Genomic DNA, 25,239 nt, shown 5'->3' on the forward strand with positions numbered 1-25,239 from the left:
TTTAAAGTCTTTAAATCAGTAGGTGGGTCGTGTTGCCATAGCCTGAAGCATGTTTTCCTACCTTTGGTCAAACCACATGCTGAGAAGTCCAGAGTCTGTAGTCGTTTGCTGGTTAACCAAGAACTTAAGCAACAGTCACCACCATCACCTCTGCTTATCGTGCCATTGAAAATATTTTAAAATACATTCAATCCATATGAATTTGTAGAATTTTAACGGACTTAACTGAATATCTGGTGTAAGGGGTCAGCGCCATCATTCTGAACAGGTGCAATTCAGTGATGGTTTTGGATGTACAAAGAGGTTAAGTCGAATGTCTAAATTATGAAGCAGGTTGATGTGGAAGTTGCTTTACTTTAATTTTTGTGATTTAATCTTTGACATTTGTTTTTCATGTAATTTTGTCTTCCAAGGATTCTAGGATCCAAAGTGATCTGAATTAATGACTAATTCTAGCTAATTGAGGTATTTTCTTGTTTTTTTTTTTACAGTATGGTTCTAAGGTTTTATAGCAGTACTGTTAGAGATGATTCATCTTTAAAAACTAAGTTGGAATAGACTTGAGACAAGTTTATTATTAAAGTTAATTCTGTGTTGAGTACAGTGAAATGAACTTAAGTACAGCAGTTGTATTAGACATTAGAAACATACTGAAACTTTCCATTTTCAACAGAAATACAATGATGCCCTCATTATCAATGAGGATGCACGGATGAAAGATGCTCTGAATTACTTGAAAAACTTCTTCAAAAATGTCCGGGCAGCAGGATTTGATGCAATTGAGCAAGATCTCACTCAGAGATTTGAAGGTGGGTGGTGTTTCCAAGGGGAGGAAGCCAGTGGAGCCTGGAGACTCCAGGGGCAGCGTACACAGATGATGTCACACTTAACAACACCTGGTGATGCTCAGGGACTTGTCCTGGGATTAAGAAGATAGGATACGCGGCAGGACTGTGATACTTCAGGGAAATCTGCACTTAGGAAAAGAATCTGCTGCTTACACTATTTCCTGTTTTGAAGAAGGAAAAAATAGTAGGATTTGCAAAAGATACATCCCATAGAAATAGTCAATTGATAGGAACATTTTTTGGTTTAACTTTTAGTAATTTTATAAAGATTTAAAAAATATAAAAAAAGTTTTAATGATATTAAGACTGTAATTTGAGCTAACTCTGCGAGATAGAGAAGGACAGGGAAGCCTGGCATGCTGCAGTTCATGGGGAGCAAAGAGTTGGACACGACTTGGCGACCAAACAAGATTGTAATTATGTACTTCTATATAAAGAAGAAAACCAATATGGCTCTTGATGCCACTGTGTCCATATTAAGAAAAATATAGGAAAATATTAAGTGAAAAATAAGTCTTTCTTCTTTCTCTCTCAAATGCCTTTTTCTAAATAATAATTTTTTTGGTCTTTTTTGGTTAATACCAAAGTATTAACTATACATATGCTAAATACTGAACAACTAGCTCTCTGGGGGGAGGGGAAATTTATGCATTTATTAGTGTATTCAGTGTATGCATTGCATTGGTGGTTATTTATCATACAATTCTGGTCAGAGATTGAGAGATGAAGTGTTTGAACTATAGCTAAAGGTTGCAGTGTGTTCTAAATTACTAGAATTTGTAAACCTTTTGTGGGCTCCCAGGTGGCACCAGTGGTAAAGAACCTGCCTGCCAGTGCAGGAGATGCAAGACAGGTGGGTTTGACCTCTGGGTCAGGGAGATCCTCTGGAGGAGGGCACGGCAACCCACTCCAGCATTCTTACCTGGAGAATATCATGGACAGAGGAGGCTGGCAGGCTATCGTCCATAGTATAGCAAAGAGTTGGATATGACTGAAGCGACTTAGCACACGCACATAAACCTTTTGTAAAATATTCCCCTTTTTGCAGAAAAGCTGTTGGAACTAGAAGGTATTTCCATGGATCCCAGCAATGAGAACGCTAAACTCAAAGATCTCTGCTTCATCTTGCAAGAGGAATACCACTTAAACCCAGAGACCAGAACCATCCTCTTTGTGAAAACCCGAGCACTGGTGGATGTAAGCTTCTTCCTCCTTGTGGATACAAGTTGGCCCAGTACTATTTTAATTAAAAGATTGTCCATTCTTCACTTCTTTGCAATTAAGCATCCCTATAGGGTCTGTGTGGGTCTGTTTCTGGGCTCTTTATTCTATTCTGATTTTCTGTTTGTTTATCCTTACACTAATACCTCACTGTCTCAATCACTCTGGTTTATAATGCCTTGATACCCTCACAGCAAGCATTTCACAAATTTTTATTCTTTCCATCAATTAAAAAATTTTTAGCCATGTCTGTGGGCACCTAGTGGTACCTCACTAAGGTTTTAATTTGTATTTCGCTAATGACTAATATGATTTATCATTTTTTTCATATGCTCATTAGCCATTCATGTATCTCCTTTGATGAAGTATCTGTTTACATCTTTTGCCCATTTTAAAATGGGATTTAACTGGGTTATTTATTATTGTTGAGTTTTTAAGTTATTGTTGTTAGTTTTTTGAGAGTTCTTTTTTCTGACAAAAATGTCCTCTATCAGAAATGTGATTTGCAAACATTTTCTTCAAGATCTTTTCATTGTCTTAACTGTATCTCTTACTGAAAGTTTTAACCTTTGACAAGTCCATTTTATCTTTTTTTTTTTTTTTTCTTTTTGTGGATTGTGCTTTTGATTTTGTGTCTAAGAAACCTTTGCCTACCCAAGAGCACAGCTTTTCTCCCATGTTATCTTCTAGAAGTTTTATAGATTTAGATTTTATATTTAAGTCTACAATTCATTTTGAAGTATGGATTGAGATTTTTTTCTCTTAGCATGTGGGTATCCAGTTATTTCAGCATATATGATGAAAAGACTATCCTTTCTCCATTGAATTGCATTTGTAACTTAAAAAGATCAGTTGACTCTCTTCATGTTGGTCTATTTCTGGATTCTATATTCTGTTCCATTCATTTGTACATCTATCCTTTCACCCATTCTACGCGGTCTTGATTACTGTAGCTTTATAGTAATTAAGTCTTGAAATCAGGTAGTGTGAGTCTTCTGACTTTTTAATTTTTTTCAACATTGTCTTAGCTATCTTTCTTTACCTTTCCATTTTTATTTTAGAATAAACTCACCCACATCTATGAGAAAATCTATTGAAATTTCATTTGGGATTTCACTGAACCTATAGATAAAACTGGGGAGAAATGGTATCATAACAATGTATCTTTTTTATTTATATAGGGCTTCTGTATTAGTTATCTACTGCTGATAACAGTTTATCGCAAAACTAAGTAGCTGGAAACAACAGACATCTATAATGCATATGGGTCAGTAATCTGGAAACCACTAACTGGGTGTTTCCGTCTCAGGATGTCTCATGAGGCTCCAGTCAAGTTGTTGGCCATGGCTACAGCCATCTCAAGGCTGGGAGGATCAACGTCCAACCCAACTTGTGTGGTTTTTGGCAGAAGATGTCCTTAGCTCATTCATGGGGGCTTCCCCAATCACTCAGTGGGTAAAGAATCTGCCTGCAATGCAGGAGACACAGAAGACACGGGTTTGATCCCTGCGTCAGGAAGATCCCTTGGAGAAGGAAATGGCAACCCACTTTAGTATTCTTGCCTGGGAAATCCCATTGACAGAGGAGCCTGGAGGGCGACAGTCCATAGGGGTCCCAAAGAGAGTTGGACATGACTTAGTGACTAAGTATGCACACACATGCTTAGCTCATTCATGGGGGCCTCTGCACAGGCCAGCCTCACAGAGAGGTGCTGGCTTCCCCTAGAGTAAGTGATCCAAGAGAGGTGGAGAGGGCACCTAATATCAAGGTCACAGTCATGTTATAGCTTCACCTTGGAAGTGATTCCCCTCAGGTCTGCCTTATTTTATTCATTAGAAGCAAGTCAATAAGTTCAGTTCACACTTGAGGGGAAGGGATTAAACAGGATCTGAATTCCAAGGGGTGGAGATCACTTACAGCTACCTTAGAGGCTGCCTGCCACATCTTCTTTGGTTTCTTTTATCAGTGTTTTGTCATTTTCAGCATACAGATTCTGCACATATTTTGTTAAACTTATACCTAAGTGTTAATGCTATTATAAATGATACTTTTGTTTGTTGCTGGTATTTAGAAATACAACTAATGTCTGTATATTGATCTTGTGTCCTGAGATCTTTCTAAAGTCACTTATTTTCTACCTACCCACTATTCTGAACCTTGCCTTTTTCACTGAAAAAAATGTCTTAGAAATTGAATCATATCGGATTACAAAGATAGACACCATTATAGTTATCTGTTGCATAGAATTCAATCACAAGAAGCTTTTGATTCCTCAGGTCTGTTAGTCTGAAAACTACTTCGGCGTACTTGTCTGTATACTTTTTAAAAATTGAAGTAGAGTTGATTTATGGCATTGTATCTATTTCTGTACCGCAAAGCGATTCGGTTATACATATACATACATTCTTTTTTAATTCTTTTCCATTATCGTTTACTTTAAGCTTTTTTTCTACTTGCATTGTTGTTTAGTCACTAAGTCACGTCCAACTCTTTGTGACCCCATGGACTGCCACATGCCAAGTTCCCCTGTCCTCCACTATCTCGTGGAGTTTGCTCAAATCCCATGTCCATTGAGTCAGTGGTGCTATCTAACCATCCCACCCTCTGCCATTCCCTCTTTTTGCCTTTGTTCTTTCCCAGTATCAAGATCTTTTCCAGTGAGTCAGCTCTTCAAATCAGGTGGCATATATTCAATATTGAATTAATACAGATAATATACAAATAGTGACAATTTCTTTGTATTTTCAGGCCTTAAAGAACTGGATTGAAGAAAATCCTAAACTCAGCTTTCTAAAACCTGGCATATTGACTGGACGTGGCAGAACAAATCAGACAATGGGTATTTATATATAGTGCATTAGATCTAATATATATATAAGAACATATATATTTTCATTCTTAGTACTTGTATCAGTCAGGGTTCAACCAGAGAAGCAAAACCAGTAGGAGATTATAAATACATTCATATATATATATAGCAACACATGTATACTGTACACAGACAGGCACACAGGGATTTAGCACAAGGAACTGATACACACCTGGACTAGCAAAGCCAGTCTGAGTCTGCAGGGCAGGCCAGGATCAGGTGGAATCCCATAGGCATGAGCTGTCCAGAGTCTCTGAGGTCACGGATCACCTCAGTCCTCTTTTCAAGGGCTGCCTTGTTTAGGTCAGACCTGCCTAAAATGAAGTCCCTATTGAGTAACCATATCAACTGATTTAAGAAGTTTAATTACATCTGCAAATTCCCTTCACAGAAACACCTAGGTGAATATCTGGGGACTGCAGTTCAGCCTAGCTCAGTGGACACATTGAAAAGCCATCACCATGCCCAAATGTCAGAAACTTGTAGACTTTCCTCCTCCTATATGTCCTGCAGACAAAACCAAATTTTTGTTTTGTTTTTAATATTGTTTGAGTATATTACTCTCTTGCTCAAATTTTCAACCAGTAGATTAACTGGAAATAGAAATGCTGTCTATTTTATTGTTATTCTTTAAAGTGTAAAAAACTTACATGCATTTTGTATTTTATAATTTTAAAAAGTCCTAGAGATAATCCTAAAATCTGGGTAGGGGGGTTAAAGGATGAAAGGCTACCTTTGATCCTCGGTGGTCAGTCCTCATGCTGACATTCTCACAGCCTTGCTCCCCACGCCTCAGTGACAAGCAACGACAAGTCCTCACTGTATCTCTTATTTAGTGCTCTTTATAATAAACAGTCCTGCTCTCAGTCCTCGGTCATCACCCTTGAAGTTTCCCTTTATGCAAAATTTAAGCCTCACTAATCTAAAAAGCAAAGTCAGATTTTGAATAGTTGGCTTACCAAATGAGGTTGTGGTTGGAATTCAGAGGCTTCTGCCATATGACTCCAGCATGAGTCCAACTTGATTTTCAAACTTTGTTATTCATCCATACATAAGCACCTAGAAGATATTTGTTTGTCCATCCCTCCATTCATCCATCCATTCATTCATTCATCTGTCCATCCACCATCCACCCACATTCATTGAGAACTCACTCTGTGCCAGTAACTGTGCTTCTGCCGGGCAGCCTCCCCCTCCTCCTAAGTCTAGACCACTAGGGCGGAGTCTCCCTTGCCCACATCCCACAGCACACAGTTCTGGCTCCATTCATTGTCATCATATTGAATTATACTTTCCCATGTATAGCCTTCTTCTACAAACTAGGAGCTCCCTTTAGATAAAAATGAACCTTTTAACCATTCTATCCTTATCTGACAAACCATAATTGCAGAATAAATGTTTGATGAACAAATAGTTAAGTTCAGAAATTAGTGAAGTGTGGTGTCTGTCTTGGGCATGTTCATTGTTCAGTAGATCATGTTGAAAAGAAATTGTTTTGGCCTCAGCAAAATATATCTCAAGATTTTGCTGCCAATATACTGGGACAGAGTTGGAACTTTTATAAATTCTGTTAACTCTGAGGTGGAGACCACTTAAGTTCCTGCTCTTCTCAGTGTATCAGTGGCTGGAAACTGCACGGTGGTAGGGTCCTCAACTTAAATCCCAAGCCTGGTTTTGCTAGTTAGCTGTCAGTTTACCATCCCTCCAAAACCTCCAGGTTTTCACCTGTAATAAAGGGGAATCATAACATTTGCCATATCAACCTAAAAAGGGCCTTGTGAAGTTGCAGTGAGTAAGTAGATGTGAAAAGGTCTTGTTAGCTGAGGACTCCTGTATGTGCACAAAGGTGTTACAGTTAGCTATTGATATATTTTTAAAATTTTTATTGGAAATAGTTGATTTATTGGAAATAGTTGCGTTACTTTCAGGTATACAGCTAAGTGAATCGGTTACACATATACATACAGCCACTCTTTTTTTTAGATTCTTTTCCCACAGAGGCCATTACAGAGTATTGAGCAGGTTCTTATTAGTTATCTGTTTTGTATGTAATGGTGTGTATATGTCAGTCCCAGTCTCTGTTTATCCCTCCCCCCTTACCCTCTGGTAACCATGTTTGTTTTCTACATGCATGACTCCGGTTTTGTAAATACATGCATTTGTACCCTTTTCTTTAGACTCTACACATAAGTGGTATTATATGGTATTTGTCCAGCTGTTGGTATTTTTTCAAAAAGTTTAATATTTGTTTTGAGATATCGTGACTGAAACCACATAGCTAGTAGGTGCTGCAGCTGGAATTTGAGGTCAGGCAGACTTGTGATAGAGTCCAAGATGTTAGACCCCCACCTTATCTTCTCTAAAGCAAGGACAGGGATAGGCCCTTCCCCGAGGGGTGTTGTGAGATCATGAATGTAAAGCACTTATCACAGTACCTGGCATGTCGTAAGCTTTCCATAATTAACGGCTGTTTTTCCAAGGGTAAAGGTCCCTCTTGGTGAGTTATGTCATGCCCTCTGACACAGGAATGACGCTCCCAGCACAGAAGTGTGCACTGGATGCATTCCGAACCAACAGAGACAGCAAGATTCTAATTGCTACCTCGGTCGCCGATGAAGGCATTGACATTGCTCAGTGCAATCTGGTCATCCTCTACGAGTATGTGGGCAATGTCATCAAAATGATCCAGACCAGAGGTAAGAAGAGCTGTGATGCCAGGACTCAAAGGCTGCCATCTTGTCTGACTTGTGAACGTGTCTGTCCTTCCAGCTCTTCTCCTTTGCTGTGACTGGCGGCACGGTGGCCCCTTCTATCACCGGCCCTTATGGTGACCTACGTGGTCAGGATGGGGTGGCTACAGTTTTGTCCACAATGTTGTCTGTTTTTGTTCTTGTTCACAATGAATATTGCTTACTTGGTTAATATTGGCTGACATATTGATGGAAGGAAAATTCCAGCTTTGAGGCTTCGGCAGTCACATGTGAGCCGTTCATGGCTGTGCTTAGGTGCTGGGGGGTCCCTTGTGTGCCAGAAAGGATGTGCAAGGAGTTCTCCCACTGGAACTAGGCAGCCTCCTAACTAGTCTTTCTTATTTTTTCTTAATTTCCATAACTACAGCTGCCACATTATTTTTCCTGAAAAACAGCTCTGAGCATGTCACCTCCCTGTATAGAAACTCCCATGGTTCCCAAATCTTCTTGATGTTAAAGCATTTTCAAAATCCGGCACCCTCTTATGTTTCCGACCTTATTTCCCATTCTTCCACTTTGTGCATTATCCACTTCAGCCTCCCTGGCTTCATCCTTTTTCCTGTTTGAAGGACTTGCTCATGTATTGCTGCTGCTGATCTTTGTTTCTCTTCCCCTGCTTCCACATCACCACTTCCTCAGTCTCCCAGCTGGCAATCATCTCTAATTTGAATGCCCATGGCCCTTTTATCCATCTTTCTTATACCACTTCTCATTTTCCACCTATATTCTGGTGGTTGTGAACATGTCTCTTTTTTAAAAGTTTTATTTATTTATTTTTGGCTGTGCTGGGTTTTCCTTGCTTTTTGCTCGGGCTTTGCTCCAGTTGTGGTATGCGGGCTTCTCGTTATGGTGGGTTGTCTTATTGCAGAGCACAGGCTCTAGGGTGTGCAGACTTCAGAGCACGTGGGCTCGTAGTTGTGGTACACAAGCTTAGTTGCCCCGTGGCACGTGGCATCTTCCTGGACCAGGACTTTAACTTGTTTCCCCTGCATTGGCAGGTAGATTCCCATCCACTGGACCACCAGTGAAGTCCTGTGAACATCTCTTATTTCCCCATTTCCCCATCTGTTTATCATTCATCTTTGGGGCCGTCACAGTGTCATCCGGGAGGTGCTTGCTGGGTTGTTTTTAAGCAGTGTCTCTAAGAATGTGTCTGTCCCATCACACTGCACCAGGGAGACCCTGAGCAAGCAGCCTAAAGTGGGCTCCTTGTTTGTCTGAATGTTTAATGTGCAGCTGCACACCTGCGTTTGACTCCACACCCTACCAGCTCGGCTTTTCCAGAAAGTGGGATTCAGTGAACCAAAGTTGAATTTTAGGAATAGCCCTGCTTCGTTCACATTCTCAGATTTGTCAGAGTTTTACATCAAAGACACCGTAAAATGTTTATTTTCTAACAGGCAGAGGAAGAGCAAGAGGGAGCAAGTGCTTCCTTCTGACTAGTAATGCTGATGTAATTGAAAAAGAAAAACTGAACATCTGCCAAGAAAAAATGATGAATGAGTCCATTTCAAGGCTGCAGGGATGGAATGAAGCAGTATTTAAGGAAAAGGTAAGTCTTTGCATCTGTGTTACTCCTTCAGAATCTAACTGTAAGCCATGAACAGGGACCTTGAGCATGGTTGGTACCTGTTATCATTTTGCTCTGTTTCTTAGGTTATATTTTTATTTTTTTAAGTATTTGTTTATTTGTCTGCATTGGGTTTAGTCGCAACACGTAGGATCTTCGTTGCAGGGTGCAGGCTTCTCTCTAGCTGTGGTGCACAGGCTTAGAAGTTGTGGCAGACTAGTTGCCCCACAGTATGGGGGATCTTGGTTTCTCAACCAGGGATCTAACTCTCGTCCCTTCCATTGGAAGGTGGGTTCTGAACCACTGGACCGCCAGGAATTCACCCCACAGTGAATATCAGGTTCGTTCTGCTTTACTTCTCAGTGAGCTAAAATACATTTCATTAGCGCCAATGCTTGAAGCTATGCTTTTAGATATAAAAGGGAAACAGCTAGAATAGCTCCTACACGGACAGTTCATTTTGAGGACAACACCCTAACACTGCAAGACACAGCTCTTAGTCTTTTCTTCACATCACTTTCTAACATCTGGAGTCCTCAGGGAGAAGGTCCTGGTGCACTGCGCCTGGAGCTGTGCCCAGTATTGGAAGGCCTGTTTACACATATGGATGATACAGTGGACCTTGAAGTAGCATGCTGGCTCAGTCCAGCCTCTCAGTCGTGACCTTAGTTTGACTTTAATCTTCTTTATGACACAGCATGGAAGCAGATTAGGGAAAGAGACACACACACAGATACCCCCACACACAGACACCCATACTTTCTCCAGACTGTTTGCAGAGACTTCATCTCAGACTCTGTGGAAACACTGGACTCTGCAGGCCTGGGGAAGAGCTTTAACGTTAGAATCAGTGGTTCCAGTCTCCACTCTGCCACTTACAGAACGTGTGACTTCAGGTAGTTCCTCTTTGAAATTATCATTCTTATTTGTAGAACTCACAGGGTGGTTTTGGAGATAAAGTGAGATGTATGCACTGCTTCCTACAGTGCCTGGTTTAAAGTAAATGCTTAAAACGGGAGTTGTTACAGGACAAGGGTGAGAGGCCTACTTTAACTTCATGAAGATGAGTCTTACAATTCAGTAGACTAATTCCATAGGGTTCATAATTTTGAAAAGTCATAATCTGTATGCTCAAAAAAGTACTGAGAAGGAATGAACTATTGAAAGCAAACTAATGCTTACTTTAGGAAAAAATTACGATATTATGTCAGTGTTGACTCATTTTAAAAAACATTTCTCCCTAAAGTTAGGAGAACAAGATATTTGAAAACACCTCATCTACATTTTCACTGAGAATTGCAGGGAAATTCTTTAGTTCCTCTTAATTTCCCCCCTTAATTTTACTTAGGATAGGGTTTTTTCACTGAGCCACTTCTCCATTTTGTAGAATATAGGGACGATGCTGATTAAAGGCTTTAAAACCTTTTTAGCTTTGGCATACTATTTTTTATCTCCTCCACTAGGTAACGGTGTGCTTGCAGTCACGTGTGGCAAAAGCAATAGAGTAAAAGCCTGTTGAGGAAGACAGAGGCTGGAACAAACATATAGGCATTATTATTATTTTTTAATAATTTTATTGATTGATTTATATTATTTTTGGCTGTGCTGAGTCTTTGTTGCTGCCAGGACTTTTCTCGAGCTGCAGTGAGTGGGGCTACTCTCTAGTTGAGGTGAGCAGGCTTCTCATTGCTGTGGCTGCTTTTATTGCGGAGCATGGGCTTAGGAAGTGAAGGCTTCAGTAGTTGTGGTTCTCAGGCTCTGGAGCACAGGCTTAATAGTTGTGGCACACGGATTTAGTTGCTCCACAGCATGTGGGATCTTCCTGGACCAGGGATTGAACCCATGTCTCCTGCATTAGCAGATGGATTGTTTACCATTGAGCCACCAGAGAAGCCCTAGAGTTCAATATTTTTTTTTTTTACTTTTTAAAATTATATTTTAAATTAAAATTTAATTTTTCTGTCTTTTGACTTTTTTTTTTCAAACTTTCTATTTTGTATTGGGGTATAGCCGATTAACAATATTGTGGTGGTTTCAGGTGAATAGCGAAGGTGCTCAGCCATATGTTCTTTTGTAGCCAACGCATCAGGCAGGCCATAGAGTGCAGTGAGGAGAAAATAGACTATTGTTAAATATCTGTTGAATTAGGCTATTTAATAGCACTGGGGAATTCCCCTAACATGCATCGATTGAAAATGGGCAGAGGTGGTAAAGAGTGAGCAAGGACCCAGCTCTAGGGTGGCCAGGAGTCGCTGCTAGCTGGTAAAGCCGTGGCAGTCAGGAGCTCAGAGTCTTGGTCTCATCTCTGTCCTGCTGTGGCGACCAGTGCACACTGCCATGTTGAAAGAGGCAGGCTTTGTTGTCAAGGGCAGAGGCTTAGGAGAAGTATACCAAGGTAGGGGAAACCTCATTCTCTTAAAAGTCAAAGGATTTATGGTTCTTGGAGTGAGCCCCCTGTCTGTGGTGTTTTGAAAAGGGAAAGACTAGAGATCTCTTCAAGAAAATTAGAGATACCAAGGGAACATTTCATGCAAAGATGGGTTCAATAAAGGAAAGAAATGGTATGGACCTAACAGAAGCAGAAGATATTAAGAACAGGTGGCAAGAATACACAGAAGAACTGTACAAAAAAGATCTTCACGACCCAGTTAATTACAATGGTGTGATCACTCACCTAGAGCCAGACTTCCTGGAATGTGATGTCAAGTGGGCCTTAGGAAGCATCACTACAAACAAAGCTAGTGCAGGTGATGGAATTCCACTTGAGCTATTTCAAATCCTCAAAGATGATGCTGTGAAAGTGCTGCACTCAATATGTCAGCAAATTTGGAAAACTCAGCAGTGGCCACAGGACTGGAAAAGGTCAGTTTTCATTCCAATCCCTAAGAAAGGCAATGCCAAAGAATGCTCAAACTACCCCACAATTGTACTCATCTCACTCGCTAATAAAGTAATGCTCAAAATTCTCCAAGCCAGGCTTCAGCAATACGTGAACCATGAACTTCCAGATGTTCAAGCTGGTTTTAGAAAAGGCAGAGGAACCAGAGATAAATTGCCAACATCCACTGGATCATCAAAAAAGCAAGAGTTCCAGAAAAACATTGATTTCTGCTTTATTGACTATGCCAAAGCCTTTGACTGTGTGGATCACAATAAACTGTGGAAAATTCTGAAAGAGATGGGAATACCAGACCACCTGACCTGACTCTTGAGAAACCTATATACAGGTCAGGAAGCAACAGTTAGAACTGGACATGGAACAACAGACTGGTTCCAAATACGAAAAGGAGTACGTGAAGGCTATATATTGTCACCCTGCTTATTTAACTTATATGCAGAGTACATCATGAGAAATGCTGGGCTGGAGGAAGCACAAGCTGGAATCAAGATTGCTGGGAGAAATATCAATAACCTCAGATATGCAGATGACACCACACTTATGGCAGAAAGTGAAGAAGAACTAAAAAGCCTCTTGATGAAAGTGAAAGAGGAGAGTGAAAAAGTTGGCTTAAAGCTCAACATTCAGAAAATGAAGATCATGGCATCTGGTCCCATCACTTCATGGGAAATAGATGGGGAAACAGTGGAAACAGTGGCTGACTTTATTTTGGGGGGCTGAGGAAATATTTGAGGTTATTATAATGCAGTGAGAGACTTTATTTTTTTGGGCTCCAAAATCACTGCAGATTGTGACTGCAGCCATGAAATTAAAAGACGCTTGCTCCTTGGAAGAAAAGCTATGACCAACCTAGACAGCATATTAAAAAACAGAGACATTACTTTACCAACAAAGGTCTGTCTAGTCAAAGCTATGGTTTTTCCAGTGGTCATGTATGGATGTGAGAGTTGGACTATAAAGAAAGCTGAACACCAAAAAATTGATGCTTTTTAAAGTGTGGTGTATTCTTCACAGAGCTAGAACAAATAATTTCACAATTTGTATGGAAATACAAAAAACCTCGAATAGCCAAAGCGATCTTGAGAAAGAAGAATGGAACTGGAGGAATCAACCTACCTGACTTCAGGCTCTACTACAAAGCCACAGTTATCAAGACAGTATGGTACTGGCACAAAGACAGAAATATTGATCAATGGAATAAAATAGAAAGCCCAGAGATAAATCCACGCACATATGGACACCTTATCTTTGACAAAGGAGGCAAGAATATACTGGATTAAAGACAATCTCTTTAACAAGTGGTGCTGGGAAATCTGGTCAACCACTTGTAAAAGAATGAAACTGGACCACTTTCTAACACGATACACAAAAATAAACTCAAAATGGATTAAAGATCTAAACGTAAGAGCAGAAACTATAAAGCTCCTAGAGGAGAACATAGGCAAAACACTCTCTGACATACATCAGAGCAGGATCCTCTATGACCCACCTCCCAGAATATTGGAAATAAAAGCAAAAATAAACAAATGGGACCTAATTAACCTTAAAAGCTTCTGCACATCAAAGGAAACTATTAGCAAGGTGAAAAGACAGCCTTCAGAATATGAGAAAATAATAGCAAATGAAGCAACTGACAAACAACTAATCTCAAAAATATACAAGCAACTCCTACAGCTCAACTCCAGAAAAATAAACGACCCAATCAAAAAATGGGCCAAAGAACTAAATAGACATTTCTCCAAAGAAGACATACAGATGGCTAACAAACACATGAAAAGATGCTCAACATCACTCATTATCAGAGAAATGCAAATCAAAACCACTATGAGGTACCATTTCACACCAGTCAGAATGGCTGCGATCCAAAAGTCTACAAATAATAAATGCTGGAGAGGGTGTGGAGAAAAGGGAACCCTCTTACACTGTTGGTGGGAATGCAACCTAGTACAGCCACTATGGAGAACAGTGTGGAGATTCCTTAAAAAACTGGAAATAGAACTGCCTTATGATCCAGCAATCTCACTGCTGGGCATACACACTGAGGAAACCAGAAGGGAAAGAGACACGTGTACCCCAATGTTCATCGCAGCACTGTTTATAATAGCCAGGACATGGAAGCAACCTAGATGTCCATCAGCAGATGAATGGATAAGAAAGCTGTGGTACATATACACAATGGAGTATTACTCAGCCATTAAAAAGAATACATTTGAATCAGTTCTAATGAGGTGGATGAAACTGGAGCCTATTATACAGAGTGAAGTAAGCCAGAAGGAAAAACATAAATACAGTATACTAACGCATATATATGGAATTTAGAAAGATGGTAACAATAACTCTGTATACGAGACAGCAAAAGAGACACTGATGTATAGAACAGTCTTATGGACTCTGTGGGAGAGGGAGAGGGTGGGAAGATTTGGGAGAATGGCATTGAAACATGTAAAATATCATGTAGGAAACGAGTTGCCAGTCCAGGTTCGATGCACGATGCTGGATGCTTGGGGCTGGTGCACTGGACGGCCCAGAGGGTTGGTATGGGGAGGGAGGAGGGAGGAGGGTTCGGGATGGGGAACACATGTATACCTGTGGCGGATTCATTTTGATATTTGGCAAAACTAATACAATTATGTAAAGATTAAAAATAAAATAAAATTAGAAAAAAAAAATAATAAAGTGTGGTGTTGGAGAAGACTCTTGAAAGTCCCTTGGCCTGCAAGGAGATCCAACCAGTCCATCCTAGAGGAAATCAGTCCTGAATATTCATTGGAAGGACTGATGCTGAAGCTGAAACACCAGTACTTTGGCCACCTGATGTGTAGAACCGACTCATTGGAAAAGACACTGATGCCTGGAAAGATTGAAGGCAGGAGAAGAAGGGGATGACAGAGGATGAGATGGTTGGATGGCATCACCGATGCGATGGACATGAGTTTGAGCAAGCTCCAGGAGTTGGTGATGGACAGGGAAGCCTGGTGTGCTGCAGTCCATGGGGTTGCAAAGAGTCGGACACAACTGAGCTACTGAACTGAACTATTTAATTGCATTTTAGTGTATGATTGAACATCATTAGATGTAGGTGATTTTTTTTAATTGGATGCCCAAAGGGCAAGTTTATATTTTTACCTTTTTTCCCGTCACATTCCCCCCACCCTGAGCCTGCCTTAAGTAATGATCAGAACCATGTCTGAGAAATTAAAATTCCTCATAGGAAAATGTAACCCAGGAATTTCATTTCTAGAAATTTACCCAGAGGAAATAACGAGGTAAATGCACACATCATGCAGCAGTTTTACAGCAGTGAAAATGTGAATTGGAAATAGGGCACATTAAGCTTCCTTTATGCTTACAGAAACAAGGAAGATAATTATAGGTGGGATGGAGTAGAGTGGGGAATCGGGGGAGAGAAAATCATATTTTGATTGCTTTCCTGACCTATATTCCAGGCCTAAATTTTTTTTTTAATATAAATCAAGTTTTATTTGAATTTGAAGTGCTTTAGAGATCAATGACTTCTCAAAGGGTGATCAGTAACCAGTACAAGGTATACAGGGCTGGGACATTTCTGCTCACAGTGACAATAACTGTCTCATCCATGCAGAATATGGGCTCTCCACCAAGCCCTGCAAATGCTTATTTTTATCAACGGGTCTCACAGTGATCCATGTGGTCAAGCCTCTCATAAAGTCACGCTCTGGGAGGGAAACTGAGGCATGAAAATTTTCAGTGTCAGTAGATCACACAGCTAGGTCGCGGTAGAGCTGGCAGAGTCCATCTGTCTAAACTCTGCATCTGTTGGCCTAAGCAGAAATGTTTGAAGCATAAATAAGGACAGCTAAAAAAATTTTACCGAGCAATAGAAGGTAAATTAAGAGAAAAGAAACCCTGGGACTACCCTGGTGGTCCAGTGGCTAAGACTCCGAGCTCCCAATGCAGGGAGCCCACGTTCAATCCTTGGTCAGGGAACTAGATCCCACATGCTGCAACTAAGACCCAGCACAGCCAAGTAAAAAACTTTTGAAAAAGAAAGAAAAGAAACACCATTTTCTTGAATGGAATGACTGGATATTTTAAAGATGTGCATTTACTGCAAATTCAGTTGTGCATTTATCATAGCCCATAATCAAAATATAAATGATATTTTAGCTTTGTAAAATGGCTCCAGAGTTTATATAGACACATACATAAATGAAAATAGTGATGACATTTCTGAAAAAATAACTCATGAACAGGTATTGCCCTACCCAGTACTGAAGTATAAGTCACCATCATTAACATTTTCATGGTTCTCGGCAAAAGACTAGCCTAACAGACCAAGACGAATACCAAGGAGCATTAAAGCTATGCCAGGCAGTCCTGATCAATTATTAACTCATGTTACCTCCCAACAACCTAGGACGTAAATGCTATGACTATCCCAATTTTATATTTGAGGCACTTGCCCAGAATGACACAGCTGCTCAGTGGTAGGAGCAGGGCTTACACCTAAGCTGTCTGGTTCCACCTGGAACCCTAGATAAAAAAGAGGCAGCCCCGCAGACCAGCGGGGCAGAGCAGACCCTTCCACACACAGCTCTGCTCTGTGGTCACCATGCTTTCTTCCTTTATTTTTCTGTCATGTTCTTCTCTTTGGAGAACTTCTTTTTGCTCTTTTAGGGAAGGGAACGTCTGCTGGTGCACAGATTCTTAAAATAATTTGTTTTGCTTCACCTGAGAATGTCTTGATTTCCTCTATTTCTGAAGTATATATTGAGGAGTATATAGGCATTTGGATTGACAGGGTTTTCTTTTAGCATTTGAAAAATATCGTGTCACTTTTGCCTGCTGTCCACATTCTCTGGTGAGAAATCTGGTGTCATTCAGATTGTTTTTCCCTTGTAGGTAAGGTGCATTTTTTTTTTTTTTTTCTGGTTGCTCTCAAGATTTTTTTCCTGTGTGTTTAGAGAACAGACTTGTGTTTGCCAAGGAGGAGTGGATCGGGGAGGGAAGCTTGGGATCAGCAAATTAAATGTAAACTATTATATATAATAGTTTAAACAGCAGTAGAATAAACAACAAGGTCGTACTGGATAGCACAGGGAACATATTCAATATTCTGTGATAAACCATACTAGGAAAAAATGTGTCTATATGTGTGTAATTGAGTCACTTTGCTGTACAGCAGAGATTGACATAACATTGTAAATCAACTACACTTAAATTGAAAAAAATTTTAAAAAGACAATATAAATCAAAGGATCTGGACTTCCCATAGCATAAATCTCTTAAAGGTGAAATTACTACATAAAAAAACCATGTAAATCCAGAAATGGATAAATACACGAAGGTAAGGGGCAAACCATACACACACACCGAAGTGTTTCCCTGTGCCTTTAGTTTTCAGAAGTTTCATTATAATGTGTCTTGGTGTGGTTTCTCTGCATTTATCCTGTTTGGATTTGTCCAGCATCTTATATCTGCAGGGTTCTGTTATGTAAAATTTGGGAAATGTTTAGTCATTGTTTGTCTGAGTACTTTTTAAGCTCTGCTCTTTCCCCTCTCCTGTCATAACTGTTAGATCTTTTTAAAATAGTCCTAAAGTTACCTGAGGCTCTGCTCATTTATTAATTTTTTTCTATTTACTTTCTGTTGTTTAGATTGGGTCATTCCTGTTGTTCTGTCTTCCAGTTCACGGATTCTTTCCTTTGTCCTCTCCATTCTGCTATTGAGCCCATCCACTAAACTTTTTGTTTTGGTTATTGTATCTTTTAGTTCTAAAATTTCCATTCTGTTCTTCTTTATATCTTCCGTTTCTTTATTGAGCCTCTAAATTTGTTTGTTTCAGGAGTGTTTATGATGACCCATTGAAGCATTTTTATTATAGCTAGTTTAAAGGTTTTGTCAGATGATTCTCAAATCTCTGTCATCTCAGTGTTAACATCAACTGGTTGTCTCTCTCTCTCTCTTTTTTTTTCTATTCAATTTGATATCTTTCTGGGTTTTGGTATAAAGAGTGATTTTTAAATCAAAACCCAGGGGTTTTCATACCAGATGATGAAATTTGGGGTCTTAACCTTCCGTGCTAGCTGGCGTCTTCTGATACTGATCTGGCAGGGGAAGTAGGTGACCCTGCTTCATAACTGCCGGGTAAGGGCAGAAGTCTGGGTTTCCTACTCAGCTGCTGTTGATGTCAGCAAGGGGAGGCTCTTTGTAACTTCCGCTTGGGGATGCAAGTTCTGGCCCCCAGCGTGATCTCTATGGATTGTACAGTCAAGGGGGGCTACCATGTGGCAGGACTGAAAATCCTGGCTCCCTGTGTGGCCTTCTCTGACACCACCAGGGGGGAGTGTTGAGATGCTTCGTCTCAGCCCTCCAAAGTGGAATTCTAGGTTCCTCCCCACTAGATTCAGGGTTCTTGGTTCTTGTTTGTTTTTTTTTTGTCATTGTTGTTGACTTCTCCCTGTGGAACAGCTATTGTCTAAAAGTTTTCTGTCTTGCTAGTTGCCCCTGTCTTCATCCTTTGGCTAGAGAGACAGGCTTTTGTTGAGACTTTCCGTGTGTGCTGAGAGGCATTTCTGGTTGCCAGCTTCTTCGGCCCCATGTCTAGGATACACAAGGCAAAGAAAGACAGACCCCAGGGATCTCACTCCCATGTGGTTTCTAGGGCCCCATGGTTCCTAGCTGGTCTGCCTTCTCTTCGTCCTTCAGAATCTTATGTTTATTTTATATATAATGTTTCAGCGTTCTTAGTTGTACTTAGCCAAGGCCTAAATTTTGAGGTAGAATGTAGTCATCCTATTTAGACATTTAACTTTAATGTAATTCAACAATATTCTTTGTGGTTTAGAAGGGGAGAGAGAAAAAAGATTTTAGGTGGTGGGGGACTCTTCTGCCTGCTGTTCTATTCAATGGGTTTATACCTTGGGAGTGGGTATTTTATTCCTAAAACAGTCAATGCATATCATAAGGATTTTAAAAGTTTTACCAACTACTAATGTAGAAAGCATGGTTCACATGACTATTTTATGGACATCTTTCATGCTTTTATGGATCTTTGATGAAGATATTGGAAAGACTAATTGGAGAGGCCACAGTTAAACACTAACAAAGAATTAGGAGAATCAAAATTATCTGTGGGATTTTTATAAACAAAACCAGGTCCTGTATGTTCATAGAAGTTGTATAGGAATAAATTATTATGTACGTGTGTGTGTGTGTGTGTGTATCTTAATTATACCCAGAGTACACATTTGAAGGTTTTTTGGTCTGCTTTTTTGCACTTAGATTCGCCAGATACAGATTCAAGAAAAATTAATCAGGGATAGTCAAGGAAAAGTAAAACCTGTTGTTGATAAGAAAAATAAAAAGCTGCTCTGTGGAAAGTGCAAAACCTTTGCATGTTACACAGCTGATATAAGAGTGGTGGAGGTAAGCAACCTTTTTCACAAACAGCACTGGGTCCTTTTTTAGCACTCATTAAAGCTTGTCTATCTGCGAGAGAATTATAGTAAGAATACTCTTTTTTCTTTTATTATCCTGGCCAAGGTCCACGTATTTTTAAAAGGCTAAAACATGTAAAAGAAACCCTAAATATTCAACAATAAAGGAATACTTTAAAAGCTGCTGCTTAACTAAATATTGTATAGCCATTACAAATAATCGTTATGCTATATGCAATGTGGTATTCTGGATTAGATCCTAAAACAGATAAAGGTATTATTAGAAAAAGTAGTAACATTTATAGCTTAGTAAATAGTAATGTGCCGATATTAATTTCTTAGTTCTGACAAATATGCTATGATATGTAAGATGGAAGTGCTTATTAGGGAAGCTAGGTGAAGGGTACACAGGACAATCTTTCCAAGTTTTCTGTAAATCTGCAGTTACTCCAAAATAAAATTTGTTAAACAAAATTATTAGGAAGCTTATGTAGTATAAGGAAAAACTTTTTACAAATTAATGGCAAAGTGGAAAAAAACCCAGGATATGTATTAAATATGTATTAAATATGCTATGATCAGAGCAGTATGAAATAATAGCAACAATACCACCATCACCACCACCAATAAAAACACTTAACGTTTGTACCAAAAAAGGCTAGCAGAAGTATACTAAAACATACTCACATTTTGCAGTGAGACACCATGATTCTTTTCTCTTTCTACTATTTTATGTTTTCTTTAAAAAAATTTTTTTAATTGCAGTACAGTTGTTACACAGTGTTGTTTGAGTTTCTGCTGTACAACGTGAATCAGCCACAAGTACACACGTGTCCCCTCCCTCCTGAGCCTTCCCTCCCACACCAGTTTTACGTTTTCTAAACTATCTTTTGGGGATATGGATCACTTTTACAATGGAAGCAAAATCTCCTGATTTTAAACACATCTGCAGCTTAGCTTTCTATTTTTTTTTTCTTAAAACTTGTAGATAAAGGATTAGAAGAATCTCCAAAGACAAAAATTGGACGTAACTCTATTGCTGCTGACTGGGGACAGTGGAGGGCCTGGGCTGGTTCACATGATGAGTTGTTACATTACGTTAGCTGTTACATGTAACAGGTGTAATAGGTGTGGGAGGAAGGCTCAAGAGGGAGGGGACACGTGTGTACTTGTGGCTGATTCACTTTGTTGTACAGCAGAAACTCAAACAACACTGTATAACAACTGTACTCCAGTTAAAAAAATTTTTAAAGAAAACATAAAATAGTAGAAAGAGAAAAGAATCATCGTTTAGTCTTCTGTTTAGTCTTCAGAAAGCTGAAGTCTCTAGTCAGTATAACACTGGAGCAAGAAACACATTTAGGGCTAATACTAGCAAGTTCCCATACCTTCCTGAGTCTTTTTCTTTAGCTGTAGAAGGTCCTTTCAGCTCCAATTTGGGTGATTTTCTCTTGAAATAGCCCTTTTAGACTCTGTTTTCCTGAGGGCCGGGTTTGTAGGATCTGTATTTGTTCTGTGCACTGTGAGCTTTATTTGTGTTTATTCTAATGTTGTGGGCGGGGCCAGTGGACAGCTTAGTCCCTGAGACTCTTCAGATACACACTGACCCTTTGTTGTTCTCTGTATCCTTGGGATTCTTCCTGTCAGGGCCACTGGTGAACTTGGGCTTCCCAGATCTTCAGCAAATACCCCTTTGTCTCTGAATTAATGAGTATTAATATTTTCAGGGGTTTCCCTGATGGCTCAGTGGTAAAGAGTCCACCTGCCAATGCAGGAGACTCAGGTTCGATCCCTGGGTCAGTAAGATCCCCTGGAGAAGGGAATGGCAACCCACTCTAGTAGTTTTGCCTGGAGAATCCCATGGAGAGAGGAGCCTGGCGGGCTACAGTCCATGGGGTTGCAGAGTCAGATGTGATTTAGCAACTACAACAATGACGGTCTGTTTTCAGGAGCCAGGTTGCCTGGAAACTTTTTAGTCCTCCTCAGCATGAGGTGTCCCCCATCAACTCACTGGTGCCTCCACGCCCACCCTCACCTCCACCTGTGTGGCTGGGAGTCAGACTGCATGGATTGTACTCTAGTCTTGAGGCGAATTCACATTTCCTCCCTACTCCATCTGTAAAAGAAGTGGGATCCCGCCTCCTTGTCATCTCAGATTATTGTGGAATTTTATTTTTTAAGTCACAGTTACATTCTGGTTCTAACATTCTGTTTTGGGTGCTATTTGATCCCTTTATCTGTAGGAATGCCATTTCACTGTGGTTAGAGATGCTTTCAGGGAGTGCTTCGTGACTAAGTTACACCCCAGACCGAAGAAGTTTGGGAGTTTTGACAAGAAAGCTAAGATCTTCTGTGCCAGGAAGGATTGCCTCCATGACTGGGGAATTCACGTGAAGTACAAGACATTCGAGATTCCAGTTATAAAGATCGAAAGTTTTGTGGTGGAAGATGTTGCGACTGGAGCTCAGACACTGTATGCAAAGTGGAAGGACTTTAATTTTGAGAAGATCCCATTTGATGCTGCAGAAATGTCCACTTACGCTCAGGACCTCAATCTGCAGGGAGTGGATGGCCTTGAATGAAGAAGTTAAACCTGCGTGTAAATCATGGGTCTCTTTGTACTACGGTCAAGTTATTTTTCCTATGGCTTGTATCATACGGAGTATGTATCACTCAACTTCTATTCGTTTTCAGCAGTTTGTACTGATGCTATATCATGTCTGTCAAGCACAAGTGAGTGGATTAGAGCACTCGATTCTTTGTTGGCTGGGAGAGCTTGGGAAAAATGAATAAGCCTTAACTTGTTGCCATCCTTCCTTTCAGAACCCAGTGTACCCATAGCCACTCAGACACACTGGGATCAATGAATGAGTGAATGGAATGTTGAAACCTTTTCCATATTTCCTTTTCCTTAACCCACTATGCTGAAGCTGAAACTCCAATACTGTGGCCACGTGATGCAAAGAACTGACTCACTGAAAAAGACCCTGATGCTGGGAAAGACTGAAGGCGGGAGGAGAAGGGGACAGCAGAGGATGAGATGGTTGGATGGCATCACCGACTCCATGGACATGAGTTTGAGTAAACTCTGGGAATTGGTGATGGACAGGGAGGCCTGGCGTGTTGCAGTCCATGAGGTCGAAACAACTCAGACACAACTGAGCGACTGAACTGACTGACCCACTGAAACCGACTTTTGCCCTTAACGATCTATTGAAATTATTTTTGTCAAGGTCATCAGTGACTCTGGTTGTCACATCCATTGGGCACTTATGAGTCCGTCTGATCTTTTTCTGTTTTTGCCGTTAGATACTTCTTTCTTGGAACTCTGTCTTGGCCACTTGCTCTTCTAACTCTTCCCCAGTCTTTTCTATTGGCTTCTTTTTCTGATCCCCCACGTTAGTAATTCCAAAGGTTCAATGTATATACATATCCATAGGCGTAAGAGTCACATATACTTGTATTCTCTGTGTAGCAACATGTGGCATCTATTATTAAAATTCAGCAATGGACTTTTTTTTTCTTTGTTGGCTCTTGGACCTTTCTCCTTTAAAGTTTAGTTCTTTTTCTTCGTTTTAAAATTTTTAAATTAATTTTTATTGGAACATAGTTGCTCTGAAGTGTTAGTTTTTGCTGTAGAGCAAAGTGAATCAGTTTTACATATACACATAGCCCCTCGTTTAGATTTCCTTCCCATTTAGGTCACCACAGAGTACTGAGTAGAGTTCCGTGTGCTAAACAGTATGTTCTCAGTGGTGGACAACTCTTAGTAATGGGGACATGAAAATGATACAGTAATCCTTGCAAAGTTGATTTCTGTTGTTTTAGTTTATTGTACATCTTGCCCAATTAATTTTTTTCTTAATCTGTGCCATTGTTCCCTCCGATTGGTCATCTCAAGCCATTTTCCAGTAATAGTTGATGGTCAACATTTGGACTGTGTTCTCAAGTAGGTCCCTTGGATGATACTGAAGGGGCAGTTTAATTTGGCTGTCCATTCTGTTTAAAAAATTAGAACGCATGCAAAGGTATCCTGTGCCGTTTAACAGGGTTTGCTGATGCTCCAGAGTTTAGTTTGGTGTGTTCCAGACACAGAGACACCTGAGTTTTGCTGTCTCCACCCAGGCCAAGGTATTGTATGTTCAGCTCAGGGTAGGCTCTGTAGTAATTTAAGCAAATTCCTAAAACACATGAGCTGTTTGTAATCCGCTAGGATCGTCAATGGCTTAAACAAACTTGCAAACATCATAAAATGTTAATATGCTCAATATAAGGGATCACATAACTTTTCAAATAGCACCTATTTATATCTGAAGGCTATTTGGTGTCCAAGAGACCACTCACAGTACCCAGATCAATCCTGGAGATCAGTGGGTTGACGCACTACAACCACCTCATCCTGGTTTTGATCTGATGATTGGTTTTGCAGGCAGAGTCAGAGAACTTGCTATTTACCTAACTACTCCTTGGCTTAATTTTCTTCATCTGCAAAACAAGGATCATGCATACCTGTAAGGATTAATGGAGAGTTTTTAACTGAAATAACATATGAGAAGTCCTTGATTATACATAGTAGCTTGATCATGGTTACTCTTAGAAGTATTCTTAGTAAGACATACTAAAAATGAGTTATTTAAGCCGACTTACTTGCTGATTTTTATTCATTTTCCATTTGTATTTTATAAGAGTATTAAGGTTCTGATCACCGGTTTTAATGTGGGCTTTTTCCCCACACCACCAAGCAATTTATCAACAGGGTGTCTTACCACTCAACTCAGTTCTGACATTCTCTGCCTGGAGATGGCATCAGAGGCCTTACAGGTTAAGGGCTCAGTCCTACAAGACTGCCTGCCTCCTCCCTACAAAGTGTCATTACCTGTGCTTCTGACCAGTTGCCAACAAAGGTCCATCTAGTCAAAGCTCTGGTTTTTCCAGTAGTCATGTATGGATGTGAGGGTTGGACTATAAAGAAAGCTGAACACTAAACAATTGATGCTTTTGAACTGTGGTGCTGGAGAAGACTCTTGAGAGTCCCTTGGACTGCAAGGAGATCCAACCAGTCCATCCTAAAGGAGATCAGTGCTGGGTGTTCATTGGAAGGACTGATGCTAAAGCTGAAACTCCAATACTTTGGCCACCTTATACGAAGAGTTGACTCATTGGAAAAGACTGATGCTGGGAGGGATTGGGGGCAGGAGGAGAAGGGGACGACAGAGGATGAGATGGCTGGATGGCATCACTGACTCGATGGATGTGAGTCTGAGTGAACTCCGGGAGTTGGTGATGGACAGGGAGGCCTGGCTTGCTGCAATTCATGGGGTCATAAAGAGTCAGACACGACTGAGTTACTGAACTGAACTGAACTGACCAATTGAATACGGATGAAAGTTACAGCAACCTCCTCTGTGGGCTTAATTAACTTGCTAGACTCATAGGACTCAGATTATTGGTTTATTGTAAGAGGAAATAACTCAGTGTAGGGATTGTTTCTACAAATTAGCCAAGATGGCAGTGGTCAGGCTCTCTTGCCCCATGACCTTTTGCTGTCACCCCACATTTTGTAAATAATGCCTTTGCATGGTTATGTAACAGCTGAGGTCACTTACAGAACTGCGCATGCATGCCATGATGTACTCGCGTGGCCTCGGGCCACTTTTTGTTCTG

At 40.3% G+C, this 25,239-nt stretch overlaps 1 protein-coding gene and 2 long non-coding RNA genes across 6 annotated transcripts in view; 1 reads left to right on the plus strand and 2 right to left on the minus strand.

Moving 5' to 3' along the window:
- Positions 1-21,121, minus strand: part of LOC147366662 (uncharacterized) — a 33,053-nt gene extending 11,932 nt beyond the window's left edge. The window contains exon 1 of the long non-coding RNA XR_015169442.1: positions 20,964-21,121. This is a non-coding gene — a long non-coding RNA (uncharacterized LOC147366662). The remainder of the gene's footprint in view (positions 1-20,963) is intronic.
- Positions 1-23,087, plus strand: part of RIGI (RNA sensor RIG-I) — a 46,653-nt gene extending 23,566 nt beyond the window's left edge. For 3 of the 4 annotated variants that reach the window (XR_015169440.1, XM_086414882.1, XM_086414885.1), the window contains 7 exons: positions 674-809; positions 1,897-2,045; positions 4,818-4,908; positions 7,464-7,634; positions 9,089-9,240; positions 19,421-19,564; positions 21,819-23,087. Coding sequence is in view for 3 of the 4 variants with exons in the window: in XM_086414882.1 (XP_086271008.1) it covers positions 674-809; positions 1,897-2,045; positions 4,818-4,908; positions 7,464-7,634; positions 9,089-9,240; positions 19,421-19,564; positions 21,819-22,157 (1,182 nt within the window). In the remaining variant the exon portion in view is untranslated. The remainder of the gene's footprint in view (positions 1-673; positions 810-1,896; positions 2,046-4,817; positions 4,909-7,463; positions 7,635-9,088; positions 9,241-19,420; positions 19,565-21,818) is intronic. The other variant, XM_086414883.1, reaches the window with a different exon arrangement.
- On the minus strand, positions 556-6,025 carry LOC147366663 (uncharacterized). The gene is made up of 3 exons (XR_015169443.1): positions 5,898-6,025; positions 5,111-5,252; positions 556-1,009 (listed from the first exon to the last, which is right to left on the minus strand). It is a non-coding gene; the product is annotated as an uncharacterized LOC147366663 (long non-coding RNA).
- Positions 23,088-25,239: the final 2,152 nt, after the last annotated feature.

Source organism: Bos grunniens, chromosome 8 (genome assembly GCF_055505025.1).
Source record: "Bos grunniens cultivar Pamir isolate PY7600 chromosome 8, Bosgru_T2T1.0, whole genome shotgun sequence".
In the NCBI taxonomy this organism is placed as follows: Eukaryota; Metazoa; Chordata; class Mammalia; order Artiodactyla; family Bovidae; genus Bos; species Bos grunniens.